General features: G+C 40.4%; 1 protein-coding gene across 2 annotated transcripts in view; it reads right to left on the bottom strand.

The window, feature by feature from the left end:
* Positions 1-16,575, bottom strand: part of asns (asparagine synthetase) — a 50,950-nt gene that overhangs the window by 28,569 nt on the left and 5,806 nt on the right. For both annotated transcript variants that reach the window (XM_089022813.1, XM_089022812.1), the window contains exons 5-19: positions 15,955-16,332; positions 14,529-14,725; positions 14,341-14,445; positions 13,112-13,223; positions 12,467-12,753; positions 9,713-9,849; positions 8,425-8,563; positions 8,201-8,336; positions 6,429-6,614; positions 6,214-6,340; positions 5,845-5,893; positions 4,521-4,574; positions 4,250-4,282; positions 3,435-3,453; positions 618-730 (exon numbers count right to left, since the gene is read on the bottom strand). In XM_089022813.1, coding sequence (XP_088878939.1) covers positions 618-730; positions 3,435-3,453; positions 4,250-4,282; positions 4,521-4,574; positions 5,845-5,893; positions 6,214-6,340; positions 6,429-6,614; positions 8,201-8,336; positions 8,425-8,563; positions 9,713-9,849; positions 12,467-12,753; positions 13,112-13,223; positions 14,341-14,445; positions 14,529-14,725; positions 15,955-16,332 — 2,072 coding nt within the window. The remainder of the gene's footprint in view (positions 1-617; positions 731-3,434; positions 3,454-4,249; positions 4,283-4,520; positions 4,575-5,844; positions 5,894-6,213; positions 6,341-6,428; positions 6,615-8,200; positions 8,337-8,424; positions 8,564-9,712; positions 9,850-12,466; positions 12,754-13,111; positions 13,224-14,340; positions 14,446-14,528; positions 14,726-15,954; positions 16,333-16,575) is intronic.

Genomic DNA, 16,575 nt, shown 5'->3' with positions numbered 1-16,575 from the left:
AAAGTGTAGCAATATACTCACTTAAAAACTGAACCAAGCGGTTCCAAAAAGCATTAAAACCTCCTAACCACAAACTAAAGAATGCCTACACCATGGACAATTTGTCATCCTGATTTGGATAACGTTAAGTGAAATACAGTGATCAACCAACTTATGGCGGTTAAGTGAAAAACTGAGAAGGAGGGGTTGCCACATGCATGGTAGGCTGATACAACACTCCAAATTGTCCCTAGGTGAGTGTGAAAGTGATTGGTTGTTTGTTTCTGTGTGCCCTGCGATTGGCTGGCAACCAATTCAGGGTATCACCCACCTAGTGCCCGAAGACAGCTGGGATAGGCTCCAGCACCCACCGCGACCCCAATGAGGAATAAGAGGTACAGAAAATGGGTGGATGGATGTTTCTTTTGTATGAAGAGTTTTCAAACCTACTAGTTGTATTGGGGTTTAACATTTGTGACTGCTGAAGAGTTCAGGACTTTCCATTTGGAGGGGGGGAGGGAGAATGTAGAATTAAACTTCCCTAACTAATAATAATTGCAAGTAGCAAACATAGTTAATTAAAATCAAGAAAAAAAGCACATCTGAATTATAAATAGATGTTCGGTAAAACATTTTACCTTCTCCAAAGGAAACTTGTTCTCCCCAATCGAAGAAAGAGTCAGATTGTGGTATCCAACCAGGACAAAATTACTGGTACGAACAGCATGTGGGCCGCCTGGACTTGCAAGAACTTTGAAGAAAGATGTACAATTTTAATCACAATGCACTTTATTCTAGGAGCAAGTACAACAATCATTAAAATAACAGAAGTAAAGTATTTAGACATTTGTTAAAAATCCGAATCACTTCATATTGATTCAAAGTACGGCATTTTTCATAATATAGGGGGCACCTAAAAAATGCGATGTCCTGAAAAGCCAACAGTGGTCCTTATAGACTCGACACAAATTGTTCACGTTTGTCAAGTTCGCTCTCAAAATGGCAGGGAAATAATGCACAGCAAAACAAAAATATGAAGGCGAACACAGGATGTTTTTAACAGAGTGGTAGAGTTCTATTTTTTTTTACATAGCGTAAAGGCAAGCCATTCTGCCTTATATGCCAGTCGTCATTGGTGCATTTCAAAGCGTCAAATCTTCAGCTCACTCCACGCAAACATGGACCAAGAATTCCCCAAAGGGACTGAACTTCGCAAGCACAAGTTGGTCCCTTTGAAAACTCAGACAGAAAAGCTTTTTTTCCGAAAATTTACAAAGCATCCAGAGACCATAACGCTTGCATCATATCAACTGGCTTGGAACATTGCACAGGCTAAAAAGCCATACAATGAAGGGGAGTTTATTAAGAAATGCCTCAGTGACGCTGTTGAAATCTTGTCTCCTGAAAACGACAAACTAAAACAAATGGTAGCAGATGTCTAACTGTCCCGCCACGCTGTTGAACGCAGAATATCAGACATGAGCACCGCTATTGAATCACAGCTGCACTCTGACCTTCAAGCATGTGACTATTTTAGTGTCGCATTGGATGAAAGTTGTGACATACAAGACAAGCCTCGGTTGGCAATATTTGCACGGTCTGTGACAAAAGATTGTGTGCTCAAAGAAGAACTCCTTGATATTGTGCCATTAAAAGACAGAACCCGTGGCATAGATGGGAAAGAAACAATGGTGGCTGCATTTGCGAAAGCAAATCTGCCCATACCGAAACTGACTGCAATAGCCACGGATGGAGCACCTGCCACGATCGGATCTGTGAACGGGCTTGTGGGGCTGTGCAAACATTTCCTGAGTTTTGCAATTTCCACTCCATCATCCACAGGGAGCGACTCGTGTCTTAATCATTGAATTTAGAGAAGGTCATGAAGCCTGTGACGGAAATCGTCAACTACATCCGCACTCATGCACTTCACCGCAGACAATTCAAGAATCTCATCGCTGAGCTGGACCAAGAGCTTCCAGGTGACCTGCCGCTGCGCTGCACTGTGAGGTGGCTGTCAAAAGGCAAAGTACTCTCTTGCTTTTTTTGAGCTGTAGGATGCCATGATGGATGCCGTTCATGGAAGAGAAAGAAAAGTACTATCCCATACTCTCGGACCACGAGTGGATTATGGATCTGGATATTTTGGTCGACATGCTGTGTCACTTGGACAAACTGACCCTGACCCGGAAGGGTAAGTCAAAAATTCTGCCTGACTTGGTGAATTGTGTTTGCATTTGTCAACAAACTGAAGCTATTCAGGGCGCATATTCAAAAGGAAGATTTAACACATTTTTACACTCTGCTAAAAGCCAGCGGGCAAGTCACCAGCACCGCCTTGAATAAGAAAAGAGCCAGATATGCAACACTGGTTGAAAACCTGTACGAACACGTTGTGACCCTATTCCGTGATCTACAACTGAAAAGGCCACAGATTACGTTCCTTATCGACCCGTTTAATGCGGGGATGGACTGTTTGAAAGCCCCGCTAGTCGCAGATGAAGCTGCGGCTGAGTTCGAGATGATCGATCTTTTGGAGGAAGAACAATTGAAACCTGCTTTAAGGAAAGGGACCGTTGACTTCTGGAAACGTGGGCCAATTGAAAAATGCCCCAATGTCAAATCAGCTGCGCTTAAAATACTGTCAATGTTTGGGTGAACATATGTCTGCGAGTCTGTGTTTTCTACCCTGAAACATGTGAAATCAAAGCATCGATCAGTTATGACTGACACTCATGTCAAAGAATTGCTTTGAGTGGCAACAACAGAATGCAAGCCAGATTTAATGAGGATTGTTCAAGACAAGGAATGCCGGAAATCCCATTTAGCAACATGCACGCTATTGTATTAAGGGTATTATAGTTTTGTGTGTGAACTTTGTTGAACTGAGTTTGTGTGTGTGTAAAGACAGTGTTCTTTGTTGCCTGTAGTTTTAGTACTCTAGGAGTCAATTTCCGATATATTTGTTGATTTTTTATTTAAAATGTGATATTTATCATAAATCCGGCTGAGCAGAGGTCTGTGTGTCTGAGGGACGGGATGTTTATGTGTGCCCATGTTTATGATGTGGCACTTTGCAGTAACATAGTAAAAAATGTGGCTCTTAGTCTGACTGGTTGGTTAGAGCCACCCCTGCTCTATATCAATAAAGCAGTATTGTTTTGTATCCCCTTCAGTGTAGCTCTGTCTAGTGGATGCATAATGCAACTGCAACCATTATTGTCACTTCTATTCTAAGTACCTGAAAATCCGATGTGCCCTATATATGAAAACTGTTTTCAAATGGTCCATTCAATCGAAGGTGTGCCTTTTAATCCAAAGTGCCTTATTGTGCGGAAAGTATGAGACTGATGTCATGTCACTACTTAAAAAACTACATTATCAGATTAACAACTGTCATCACATTTTAACCACTAGTGTTATTTGTATTTTTATGAGAATAAATGTGTCCATACCTGGCGTCTGACCACTTTTCTGAAAAACAAAGACATGCATGCGTTGGTTGATGAAAATAGAAAATGTGCATGCACAAGTTAAGGACAAAGATAATTACCACCCCACAAATAATACATAAAAAAACAGGTTTGTGTGTGTTTGTTCTGCAGTTAGTCATGTGGCCCTGAGCAAAGCATGGAAAACAAATCACCCCAAAACATTATTATAAAATAATAATAATAATAATAATAATAATACCTTCACACAAAAAAAAATAAAAAAATACACAAGTACAGACAATTTTCGACTTTCCCAAAGTCACGTCATGCATCGTGAGTAAATGTTCTTTTTTTCAATACTCCATTTAATACTGCATCTGAACACGATTGTGTGATGTCACAAACAATTAAACATGTTACTATTACAGTAAAGTCTCGTTATATCGATATTCAAGGGAGTCCGAAAAATATCGATATAACCGGGACTATTGATATATCCGACCCTGTTTGCATGTAATTTTCTCCGTGCGTGCATAGAAATAGTATCGATATAACCGGGACTATCGATATATCCGATATCGATATAACGAGACTTTACTGTATTTATGTTGCCATCCAAGAAGGTTAACATAGACCAAAGTCTGGCTCAGGCGCCAAATGTGGCCCGTGGTGAATTTTCATCCGGCCCGCAAACTCCGTCATAACAAAAATCAATCAGGTCTGGCCCGTATGTAGAATGGATACATTGGGCTGTAGAGCTGTTACTTGCTTGTGCTAAGAGGCAACATTTTTTTTCCTTATATAAAGAAGAAAAAGAAGACTTTCAAAAAGCTTACCGTGATAGCCAGAAATCTCTTTGGGGTGATGGCCTGAAAATGAAGGCAGATACTAGAAATCCAACTTGACCAAAAAATTCCAAAGGGACAAGGCGAAGCCATTTGTGAAAAATAACCCAAACAAAAACAACAGATGCTTTTCTGCTAGGTCAGTGTAATCACACACCAAAAACTGTACGGGTTAATATATAAGTGATTCATAATGACATCCGCAATTAAGAATTATGTCAATTCTGATGAGCTGGTCTCCCCTCTTCAAAAAATAACGTACCTTTGACTTGCTGGTTTTCTTCTTCTTGTCACCACTAATTTCACGTTTTTGAACCTAAGGATGTAAAACAAAAGTGTCAAACATTTTGCTTTTCCTATATCAAGGGCGTCAACTCATTTTTTTGCAGAGGGCCAAATTGTAGTTACGGTTTCCTCTCGGTTATGAATTTGGGGAAGCCATTAGAACAGGGGTGGCCAACCCGAGGCTTGTGAGCCACGTGTGGCTCTTTGGCTGCTTCAATGCGGCTCCCGGGCTTTCACACGACAACCAAAACGCCTTGCCGATGGCGCTTTCATTCAAACATTTCTGAATACGCAGAACAAACCGCATCATCCTATCATCAATCCCGCTACTTGATTGACATAAAGGGCAGCCAATCAGATGACTGGATCACCACTCATGCGCAGAAATCGGCGCTAAGTGGTAAATGCTAAGTTGATCGCAATCGACCAAGAGCCAGCCGATTGGTCCCAAGTGGACTGCGAACGGTGGGAGGAGGAAATTGGGGGGGAAAAGGATTTGTGTGTTTGTGTTTTTTTAGGTTTCATTCGGGACGAATAAAGGTTTTCTGATTCTGATTCATGTGAGCAGTTCTCACTGTTACAGTGGTTGTGAACGACAAATATAAAGCTGTATTGGAGAAAGTTTATGACAGAGTGCCCAGAGAAGAGCTGTGGTATTGCACGAGGAAGTAGACTCTACACAGCGAATCGTAAGCGAGCTAGCGTCAATGGGGAAGAGGGATTTCCTCCCCGCCCACATATTCTATGCAACCAATCGTAAGCGAGCTTGGCGGATGGGGGCATGAACGAGGAAATGAATCAGGAAAAAGGCGCAAAATACAAAATCTAACTTACAGCGTTTCTGCCCTAACATTTTTCGACATACCCGCAAAAATGTAATTTGAATGTTCTAAATCGGGAAGCGTCTGTATTATATATTATAGTTGGAAAACTTTTTTCATTCATTGAACGTGTGCCTTATAGTCCAGTGCGCCTTAAATATGGTATAAATACGGTAAAATACGGTAAACCGAATCGCTTTTTAGTGCAGAAAATACGATTATTTAGAACGTTTTATGAAATAGAAGGTTCTGAATGGCTGGATAAATTAGACAGAAAGGCTATGATGTTTAGGCCAGTGCGCAAAAAAATAATAATAAAGGAAGAAAAAAAAGATTAAATAAATAGAGAAAAGAAAAACATAATTACATTTTAAATTTCACGGTATAGCTTAGCTTACGATTACTTTTTTTTCCAATAAAATGGGACATTCTGCTTCAAAGAATGATATTTTTCTCTCAACTTTTTCCCCAAATACTCACAAGACAATATACTTCAATGTCAATCGCAAACTCACTGGAGACATCAGATCTGAAAGGACAGAGAAAGAGGGACAATCAGCCCCCTGCTTGTCGCATTTTCCAACGCAACCATTCAATTTAGTTTGTGAAAATAAATAGCGAATTAAAAACAAATAACTAAATACATGAATGAATGAATAAATAAATAAATAAATAAGCGAACAAATAATTGAACAAACAAACAAAAGAAGCTAGTGGATGAACAAAAACACACGAACAAACGAACAAACAAATGAGCAAACACACACAAACACTCAAAGAATCAAACAGGCACGCACAGGTTCAAAAGTCACATGTTCACATTTAGAGTAGAGAGTTTGTGCGTCTTACAGGGTGAACTTTGTCGGGAAGGTTAGCGTATCCCCACTGAGCCCACAGTGTGTGCTTGAGAGGGGCGTGGCCACTATGTTTTCAGCTCCAGTCCGAATCATTATGAAGAAGGAATGTTTCATTGATTCTGAGATATAATTGGTATGATGTCAACAAACCGTCTGTTAAACAACCAAATAAAATACAGATCATTTGTTTATCCACTTCAAGTCTACCTGGCTTGTTGGCAGTAGCGCAGACAAAGTCCGCCTTAAGAGGCAATCGTATCTCCTGAAGACAGATGGAGCCCCTGGAAGCTGCGATACCGGTGGCCTTTGAAACCAACGGGGCTTTTTTTGGGCCTGCTGGGCCCTGACCCTTCAGACGCTGTAGCTCGGTATTGAGGGCCTCCCTCTTTTCAGCTAGGGTGGTGAAACAAATACATAAATATGAGTCAAATGCTCTTATATTTCTGAGGAGGTAAAATCGAGACTCAGCGCTGTATCAATGACTGAGGCTGGCATCAAATGCATTTACTGTGGCGGCGCAAACCCGACAGTGGGAAGACTCAATCAGCAAAGAGTGCTTGTGACATTTAAAAAGCACTTTTGTTAACGTTGTGCAAAGCATGAGTGGTCAGGAAATAGTGAAGAGTCGCAAAGGATGGAGACAAAGTTAAAAAAATACGGCGTTTGGAGCAAGTCAAAAGCCGAAGCGGGTCGGCACGACGAGAACGCCGCGTGGGGCCCACGCCGCCGCCTCTTTGAGACTTTTTTCCTACGCCGTCCGCCTAAGTCCGAGTGGATGTGTTGGGTGACCTCTTTGATTTTTCAACAGCACGCATGCGTGGGAAGCCGTGCGCATTTGGGTCAGCAGAACGACACAGTAATAAAAACCGCTAATACAAAATATAAAATGATAAAGATGACACTAAAAGTTATAAGATTTATAATTGAACTGTAAGCAGTTTGGTTTATAATAGTATTCAATAGAAAACGTTCTTTAAAAACAACAGATTGACATCGTATACTATCCTGTCGCATCGCTACCTCGCGCCGGCCATTATGAATGCATTTTGACTTAGGGCTGTTTTGCCGGAACGGAACTCAATCGTAAGTCGGATGTTACCTGTATCTGAATCTGTTGTGTGTGTGTGTGTATATATATATATATATATATATATATATATATATATATATATATATATATATATATATATATATATATATATATATATATATATATATATATATATATACAGTAAAGTCTCGTTATATCGATATTCAAGGGAGTCCGAAAAAATATCGATATAACCGGGACTATCGATATATCCGACCCTGTTTGCATGTAATTTTCTACGTACGTGCATAGAAATAGTATCGATATAACCGGGACTATCGATATATCCGATATCGATATAACGAGACTTTACTGTGTGTGTGTGTGTATATATATATATATATATATATATATATATATATATATATATATATATATATATATATATATATATATATATATATATTAGTGTTTGTGTGCATGTAATTCATAGGTTAGTCGGCACAAATCAGCCAAATTTAAAAAGCAAGTCAGTATTACGCTATAGCTTTGATTGTAATTATCAATATCAATCAGTTTTACCCACCTGCCTAAAGTTTGCAGACGACGTTATGAATTTGGAGAGCCATTGGAATGTATAATCCCCTCCACGTATTAATCAAGCAACAAATAATGAATTTTCAAATTTGAGGTAAAAAAATAATGACTGTTATTCTGGTTTACATGGCACAATTTCAAATGTTGGTTCCGACTTTAGCAAGCATCATGGCACATTTGACATGCTTGATTTGCTTTTGGGGGCAAAATAAAATGATTTGGCTGCCGGGCTTAACTTAGACGACTGTGTTGTACACATGGAAAAAGATGTGTTTGCATTCATCAGACATAAATGACAGTCCAATTCAGGATGACGTAAAGTGCTTTCATGAAAATGAAACAATTGACTCACTCGCTACCAGCAAGAGTCTCTCTGCCTCAGCCTCCACCTGGGAACCTTTCCCATGTTCTTCATCTGTGCAACAGTTAAGAGCCTGGCTGGCCTGGTGGATGACCGTTTGCTGTAGGTTTATTTCATTTGTGAGAATCTACAGACACAAACCAAGGGTGAGATGAAATCGGGGCAAAGCAATTTCCACCAAGTATTTGGAGGCAATTCAACATTTTATTTCAAACCTTCAACTTTTCTTTGACGCTAAGCAAACTGGAGCCTTTGCGTTCCTCTGCTCTGTCAGAAATGTCATTTTTCAGTACCACGTCCTGAGCACTGGATTTCTCCTGGTCCTTAAATCGAGTAGACCTATAGGCGTCAACACTAAAACAGACGTGTACACATTAAACGGTTAAAAAGAATAAGGGTTGAGTTAATATCAAAGCTGTTTTTAGTTGAAGTTGTTGACTTGGGAAAAATATGTGGTAAAAAAAAAAAAAAGTATCATCTTTAATTGCTCAGATAACTGGATGTGATGATGTTGCAAAGTATCGTATTGGCTCGATTATAAGATGGTGTTTTTTTGCAATGATGTAAGCAGACTGAAACTCCTGACAAAAAGTCATACACTGTTCGTTATGTTTCACAATGCAAACTTTGCGTCGCGTCGTCTGCTACAAGCCACGTGAACTCCTCTTTCCACAAAGCTTTTAATAATAATAATGATACATAAATTTGTAAGCGCCTTTCAAAGCTCTCAGGAACACTTTACAGTCAGGAGATAATGTACGTTTACGTTTTGTAGCGTCGTAAATTTTGTTCGCTTCTTTCTTCTGGGGCTGAGGTTACTTTGGAAAATGATATGCAAATGCACGACCTTATAACGCTCGGGAAGATCCGGAAGCGCGAAGCAGGCTTCTGATTGGCTGCCGTGCCGAGTATGCAAATTGCCAAACGAACCGAAATCCCAAAATTTCCAAACCCAACGAAGATTTCAAAATCGGAATCATTTATTCTGATTTCTAAATTTTCATTCAAATGTTTGCTTTATTGAATAAAGCAAACGTTGAAGGCAGGCTGATTGGACACGCCAAATAGTCCTTATGTGCAAGTGGATGTTTGTTTGTCCGTGTGCCCTGCGATTGGCTGGCTACCCATTCAGGATGTCCCCCGCCTAGTGCCCGAGGACGGCTGGGATAGGCTCTAGCACCCCCCCGCGACCCTATTGACTGAGGATAAAGCAGTCTGGAAAATGGATGGACGGATATTAGAAGAGATAACAGAAAATTGAGAAACGTAGCAACAATCTGGAGGGAAGATTGGCCTGGTTAACTGGCAGCTGATGAAAAGTTATGGTGTAAACTTCAAGATGGTAGTGATAATGGTGGCAGAGTCCTCAAACATTTGCAAAACAGCTGTGAAATATGGCGTCACCGTGTGTAATGTATGGAAATAGAGAGGTCAAAAAGATCATCTAAAAAATGCTCAGATCGGTGTCATGTCAGGTCATCACCTAATGCAACCTGAACGTACCTATAAGGCAACTTCAGATTCTCATCAATAACATCAGATGCGGCACTCCTTTTGCTGGGTCTCTGGAAGGAAGAGGGTCGGCAAACTTCGTCTGGCGTGTCATTCTTCACAATGAATGAACTAGCTGGAGTTGATGTCTGCAGTAATAGAAGAGAAGATGGTTTTCAGACAATAGAGAGGGTCAGAATGCTACATGTACGTATAAAGTTAAGACTGCTAAATTACAGTACGAGTGCCAAACTGTCTCCAGTTTTCACATATGGGGGATTTTATAATAATAATAAATTACATTACATTTTAAGCATCTTTGAAAGCTCTTCTACATACACCACGCGCCAGCAGCACATCAATAGTTTGCCGTTGTTCGGTTTCACGGATTGGGGGATTATTCAACATGGACATGTGGCTTTTCCTTTTTGTTTTGCAATGTTGCGTAAAATTCATCACATTGATTTATGAAATGTATACTTGGCCGCATCTCGGCGACTTCACCCCAGTGCTGCTGCTAATGGGTGCTGATTTTTTTGGTCATATTCAGAACGATCAACTAATTCACAGGCGTAGTGTTAATAAACATCCATTATGGTTAACTTAAAGGACAACTGACACAATTTTTGTTTCCTACCTGATATCAGAAAACCGTTGAATAGCATCTAAAATACCCATAACATGCAGGCTGATATTTTTAGTCAAATGCAAAACACCAATCAAAATGAGTTAAAATGTCCGAAAACTACTTCAAAATGAACCTGGAAATGGCCAGTTTCAGAAGGTCCCGCCCCCAGTTCGTGACGTCACGCCAGGACGTCTTGCCTTCCTTGAGAATCTAAACAATGGCTTCAGATTCGAAGAAGATGCTTTCTTGTGACTCATCCACTTATGAATATGATTGAAATAGTTCTGAAGAGGAAAGCATACATGTTTACAATCGATTAAAGAAGTCCTTCCGGATCAATTCGAGCCGTCAGGACTCCAATGTAGCGCCCAGAAAATGCACAAGATGGCGCACAAGCTCCGTTGGGAATGAGCTGATTTGTCTGCTGGGAATTTGTGTCAACTAGTATCAAATAGTAGTCTTGGTGCAACACACAACGATTCACCATCGCATTATTTGTGTTTTCCTTCTAATTTCGCCATCTACACGGATCAACACGATGTTTTCAGACCAAACAAAGTACCCAAAATGCATTGTGTGTCGCTTTCTCGGTCAGGGGCGTTCCAGACGTGATGTCACGTCTGGAATCGTCACCAACTCGAAAAGTGAACTTCCTGAATATTCAGCATGAGTCTTAAAACGTAAAATCGAGCTATATGCGGTCAAATGCGCTCAGTAGAAGTCATTTGAAGTGATTTTACAAATTATGGACACAACTTGTCCGGAGGCGTCAGTTGTCCTTTAAGAGCGAACTGTAGGTATGTGCTAATCACCAGCTGAAATTCTGCCGAGGTAAAAAAGTTAACTGGAGGGGGGGTACTCTAATAATAATCAATAGGATCATTAATTCTAAAAAGAATCATTTGAGAAAGGTTTAGACCACAGGTGTCAAAGTCAAGGCCCAGCTCTGGCCCGCCACATCATTATATTCAGCCTACGAAAGCAAATGAAACTTGTGAAATTCCATGATGCTTTCTAAAGTGAAAAACAAAATTTCAAATTGTCGGATGTAAAACACAATTACAGTCACTATTCTTGACTTCAGATTTCAAAACTAGTCATTCAGGAAACCGTAAGTACAATGTTGCCTGCGGGGAAAAACATAAATTTGACACCCTTGATTTAAACGGTAGCTGAAATACGACAGAAAATTGTACATTTTCTTGCCATAACATTATCTATTTTCAATTCAATCATTTCAATACTAATTACAGGCTCTGCACAGATCAATGGCTGAATTTGATGCCTTCATGGGGGATGTGATCATAACGTCTTTCTTATTTCTTTTTCTTTCGTCTTTTCCCTTCAGGGGTCGCCACAGCAAATCAATGTCCTCCATCTATCCCGGTTTTGTGCATCCTCTTCTCTCACACCGAATATCATGTCCTCTTTGACCACATCCATAAACCTCCTCCTCGGTCTTCCTCTCGGTCTCCTGCCTGGCAGTTCAAGGCTCAGCATCCTTCTCCCGATATCGTCACTCTCTCTCCTCTGGACATGTCCAAACCATCTCAGTCTGACTTCCTCTCCAAAGCCTCTAATCTGAGTTGTCCCTCTAATGGACTCCTTCCTGATCCTATCCAACCTGGCCACTCCCAAAGAAAACCTCAACATCTTCAGCTCTGCTTCCTGTCTTTTCTTCAGTGGCACTGTCTCCAGTCCAAACATCATGGCTGGTCTCATCACGGTTTTATACACTTTTCCTTTCATCCTAGCTGAAACCCTCCTATCACACCACACCTGACATTTTTGTCCAGCCTGCCTGAACACGCTTCATCGTCTCTTTACCCACACTCTCCATTGCTCTGGACAGGAGAAAGTGTCCTTCAGTAGAAAAAGACGCTACAGCGCAGCGGAGTCAGAGCGAATAGGCGCAGCAGCAAAATACTGTTTTACAACACCGTTATTTAAACTATTGAAAAAGAGGTTTTATTTTTTTGTTTCATTCTGCAGTATGTACAGTTTTGCATCGTAAATACAAAAAAGCTGACTACATTGGAACGTATCTCCCGCAATTCGCGAGGTTTCACTGTATATAAATAAATAGACATGCACAACATTTCTGTGGTTGATGATCATAAATGATGTATTGTGAATACCATCACCCGCTCTGGACTCTTGACCACAGCAGACACAGTCTCTGCCAGTGGTGTGAGAAGGGACATGGAAGACACATTTAAGGCATCTTCCTCCTCGTCATCATCATCCTGGTCCCCGGACTGTTCCAGAACTCCATCAAACAGATCATTAATAACTGTTGAGTTAATGGAATGGTCAACATTCATTTCTATTTCCTTGTCTTCATTGTGATCTTTATGTTTGGAATTATTAGCAATTTCGTCTTTGTCTGGGTTGGCAACAGTTGTCATCGGACTTGATGCGGAGCCTGGGGAACAAACATGTAATTTGATACAGTGTGTAATTTGATAATCTAATATATATATATATATATATATATATATATATATATATATATATATATATATATATATATATATATATATATATATATATATATATACAGTAAAGTCTCGTTATATCGATATTCAAGGGAGTCCGCAAAAATATCGATATAACCGGGACTATCGATATATCCGACCCTGTTTGCATGTAATTTTCTCCGTGCGTGCATAGAAATAGTATCGATATAACCGGGACTATCGATATATCCGATATCGATATAACGAGACTTGACTGTATGTATGTATATATATATATATAAAATCTGAAAATAGTGTGAATACCTGGAGGACTGTCTTTTCCCCGGGTTTTTGTAGCCTCAATAGAAGGTGGATTTGGCTCATTTTTTGGCTCAAACAAGGCAATGTTGCTTTCCGCAGATTCGTCAAGCCTTTCCTAAATAAACAAAAAGAAAGAGAATTTTATCAGACCAACACAAAGTATGTCATTCATGCCTAAGTATCCATAAAAAAAGCGTATTTCAAAATATTCCATGAAAACCTCCCAGGAACGTAAAAGTTTTAATCAGGGATGAGAATGACAAATGAGAAAAAGGTCTGAAAAAAAAAGGCAAGCGTCTGGGGGCTCAGCGATTTTAGCAATTTAATAACCACAAAGCCATTATTTTCATCACTAAAATTTAACTGTACACACTTTTTGGCTTACACACTGTCTGGGAACCAATTAAGTTGAGGTCTCACTGTACAGATAAAGCACAATGTTTCAGAACAATAAAAATACCGTACCCATCTAAAACAGTTTTTAGTCCCAGCACTCTTGTTAATTTCCCTCGCTCGATCTTCATCCTTCTTTTCTAAGACTCATACCATCATACACAACGTCGCTTGAGTGAGCGCTATCTACCTCTGTCTCACGCGCCATTACCACCAGCTAACTGTCGAGTAACACTACGGCTTATGAAAACTGATGGGAAAAGCATGGCAAGGGTGAAACTCGATTTACCGCTAATCCGATGGTGTCATTATACAACATAACTCTGTTGTACAATCGAGTCATCTGCGCAAACATGTTATGTTTATGTCGCAAAACGCTAATTTTTACACTGCGAGGAGCTCAGGTACAGTACATGATAGACGTGCTTGTGCCAGCACTTGGATTCTAATGTAGAGGCCCCTCCCCTTCCCATACACACGGCAACCGAGACTCCGCGGAGGTACGGCCGGTGAGAGGGCAACAGGTAGAACACCGGCGACCCAGACCGACGCCCGCCCCCATGGCGTCCGAATCTGGTCGTTTGCAAGTCATTTAGCACCCAGTCTCTATTGAACATTTTGAATGGATTTTGACTTACGACCATTTTGACTTACGACCTTTTTGTCCGAACGGAACGCGGTCGTAAGTTTGCGTGTTACCTGTATACGGAAAGGTTTTAAAAATATGTAATTCGTTGAAGGTGTGCCTTATAGTCCCGTGCACCATTTAGACCAGAAAATATGGTACTCTCGCAAACATGCACGGACAGGCACACTATATTAAAAATGGAGGTTCAAACCTTTCGATCTGCGGTTTTCTTGGCTTCTGATCCTGCATCGATCATTTTCCACATATTATTCACCTGAGGCCGATTCCGAATCTGAGCCAGCTCGGTCTCACGTTCCTGAAAAAGAGAAATAATTGTGATTTTGACATCTGCTCTGATGATAAAGAGGATAATTACGATAACACACCGTGTTGACCTACCAGTTTTTGTTTCTGCATGAGATCAGCTGTGGTTGTTTTTGCTGCTTGGGCAACCATGACCCTGTTTTGCACAAGGCTATTGCTCGGTGACGCTAAATGATATAGTGTGGATTGCTGAATGCTTGGGCCTGCTGGGACGTTCATGCGCCCCTGGCATCTGTCTCCAAATCGATCCAACAAAGACTTTACCTGGACACCTTTTGCCATAGAACATACACAGTTAGTTACATACACCAATGGGGTAGATTTACAAACAATCATGGCGATATATACAGGCGGACTTTCATCTCCGATAAGTAGAGGTGCCACTGTATGCTTAGTTGCATGTTTGTACGTGCATTACGGCAAGCAGTCAAAGTAGGTCTTCGATTAGATTGGATTAACCTTTATTAGTCTCACAGTGGAGACATTCACTTCACTCACACATTAAATGTTATCTGCGGTGACAATCATAGACTGAAGGTTCAATTGAAGCTAATTGCGAATCAAACCAAAATTGTGATTTTTGCTCCCAAAAAATTGCTTTTTTAATCTTTTAAAAAGATGTAGCCGCAATAAGATAAGATACCTTTGTTAGTTTTCCAATGGAGAAACTCACAATTCACAGCAGAAAAGTTATCAAAGGAAGAGGAAAGTAAAAAGAAGGAGTAGCACACTTTGTCCAAATTGCGGCCCGAGGGCCAAATGCGTCCCATTGTCAATTTTCCTCCGGCCTGCAGCCTCCATCATAAAATCAATAACGTTTGGCCCGCATGGAGAATGAATGCATTGGGCAATAGCGCTGTTACCTGCGTATGCTAAGTGCCGCCATCTAGAGGCTCAATTAGGAACAGAAAATTAGTAGATTGACTGCATGAGCCCCCTCCAAGTTATTTTTCAGTTACATAAATATGAAGACGTTTTTTTTTTAAGTTTCACTTTGGAATAATATTTTTTTTTTTAATGTAATCAACATTTATAGTTAGTAATGTCATATTTTAAATGAGCCCTGCACTTGTCGATATGACCATTACGCTTTCGTTTCTTTGTTATTGTGCTTCAAAATTCGGTAAATATTTAACTGCCATGGGGATATATTGTTTTATGTTTCAAATGTAAGTTGCACCGAAGAGTACAATTACTTCTGTTGAACTCTTACAAAAAACGTTTGTGTGAAATAAAAGTGAAGTTAAGTGAATATTCAATTTCAAAGTATCAATGTCAATTCAAAGTTGATATGTGTTTCAAGTGAACCAAAACATGTGCTTAAAATAGCTGACATTTTAAATAATAAAGCAAGTGTGACACACTCGCTGAAATGTAAAGAACGTGCTCCAAAGTTGGCCCTCGCCTACATTTTGAACGCACCAAATCTGGCCCCCTTTGCAAAAACTTTGACACAACCCTGATGTAGAAGAACAAAGAACAAATAAGGATTCTACTTTACCGGGACCACCAACAGTTTTCTTTGTGGGAGTGCCAGCAGTGCCGGGCGTTGTAGGCTTGCCACAGGGCTGTGGTTTCCGTTGACCGGAGGCCAGATTGGCACCCCCGGAAACAGCATCGGTTGCCAGAGAGCTACGAAGCACTGATTGTGCAGATGGGGACTCCTTTGGTTCGGCTTCTGGTTGTCTTGAGGGTTTCTGGGGTCTTCTCACTGAAATAGGCGATGAGTTGGCTCCAGGAGGTTCAGTTTTATTTTGGTATTCACTCTTAACACAGGCAGTTGCTGCTGCCTGTGTTTGGGGTGTCTGTAGCCTTTTTTCGGAATTTAGTGTTGATTTGGTTGCAGGGGTGCAACTCGTCTGAGGGGTTGGCCTCGTTGCTGCCTGTTGATCAGAATAAAAATCGGATTTATCGGCCTTGTAGGCTTTGACTAAAAATATCAGCCTGTGTGTGTGTTTTGGGTATTTTAGATGCTATAAAACGTTTTTCTGATGTCAGTTAGGAAACAAAAAAATGGGGTCGGTTGTCCTTTAAGTCCGCCTTATAGTGCGGAAAAATACAGTAACTGGGTTAACATTATTGATAACTAGATTTTAATTTAATTGACCGGGTGCTTGAGCCT

This window comes from Hippocampus bargibanti, linkage group LG20 (assembly GCF_051943395.1).
Source record: "Hippocampus bargibanti isolate YZ-2025 linkage group LG20, ASM5194339v1, whole genome shotgun sequence".
Taxonomy (NCBI): domain Eukaryota; kingdom Metazoa; phylum Chordata; class Actinopteri; order Syngnathiformes; family Syngnathidae; genus Hippocampus; species Hippocampus bargibanti.
This window is presented reverse-complemented; position numbering and strand designations above follow the sequence as displayed.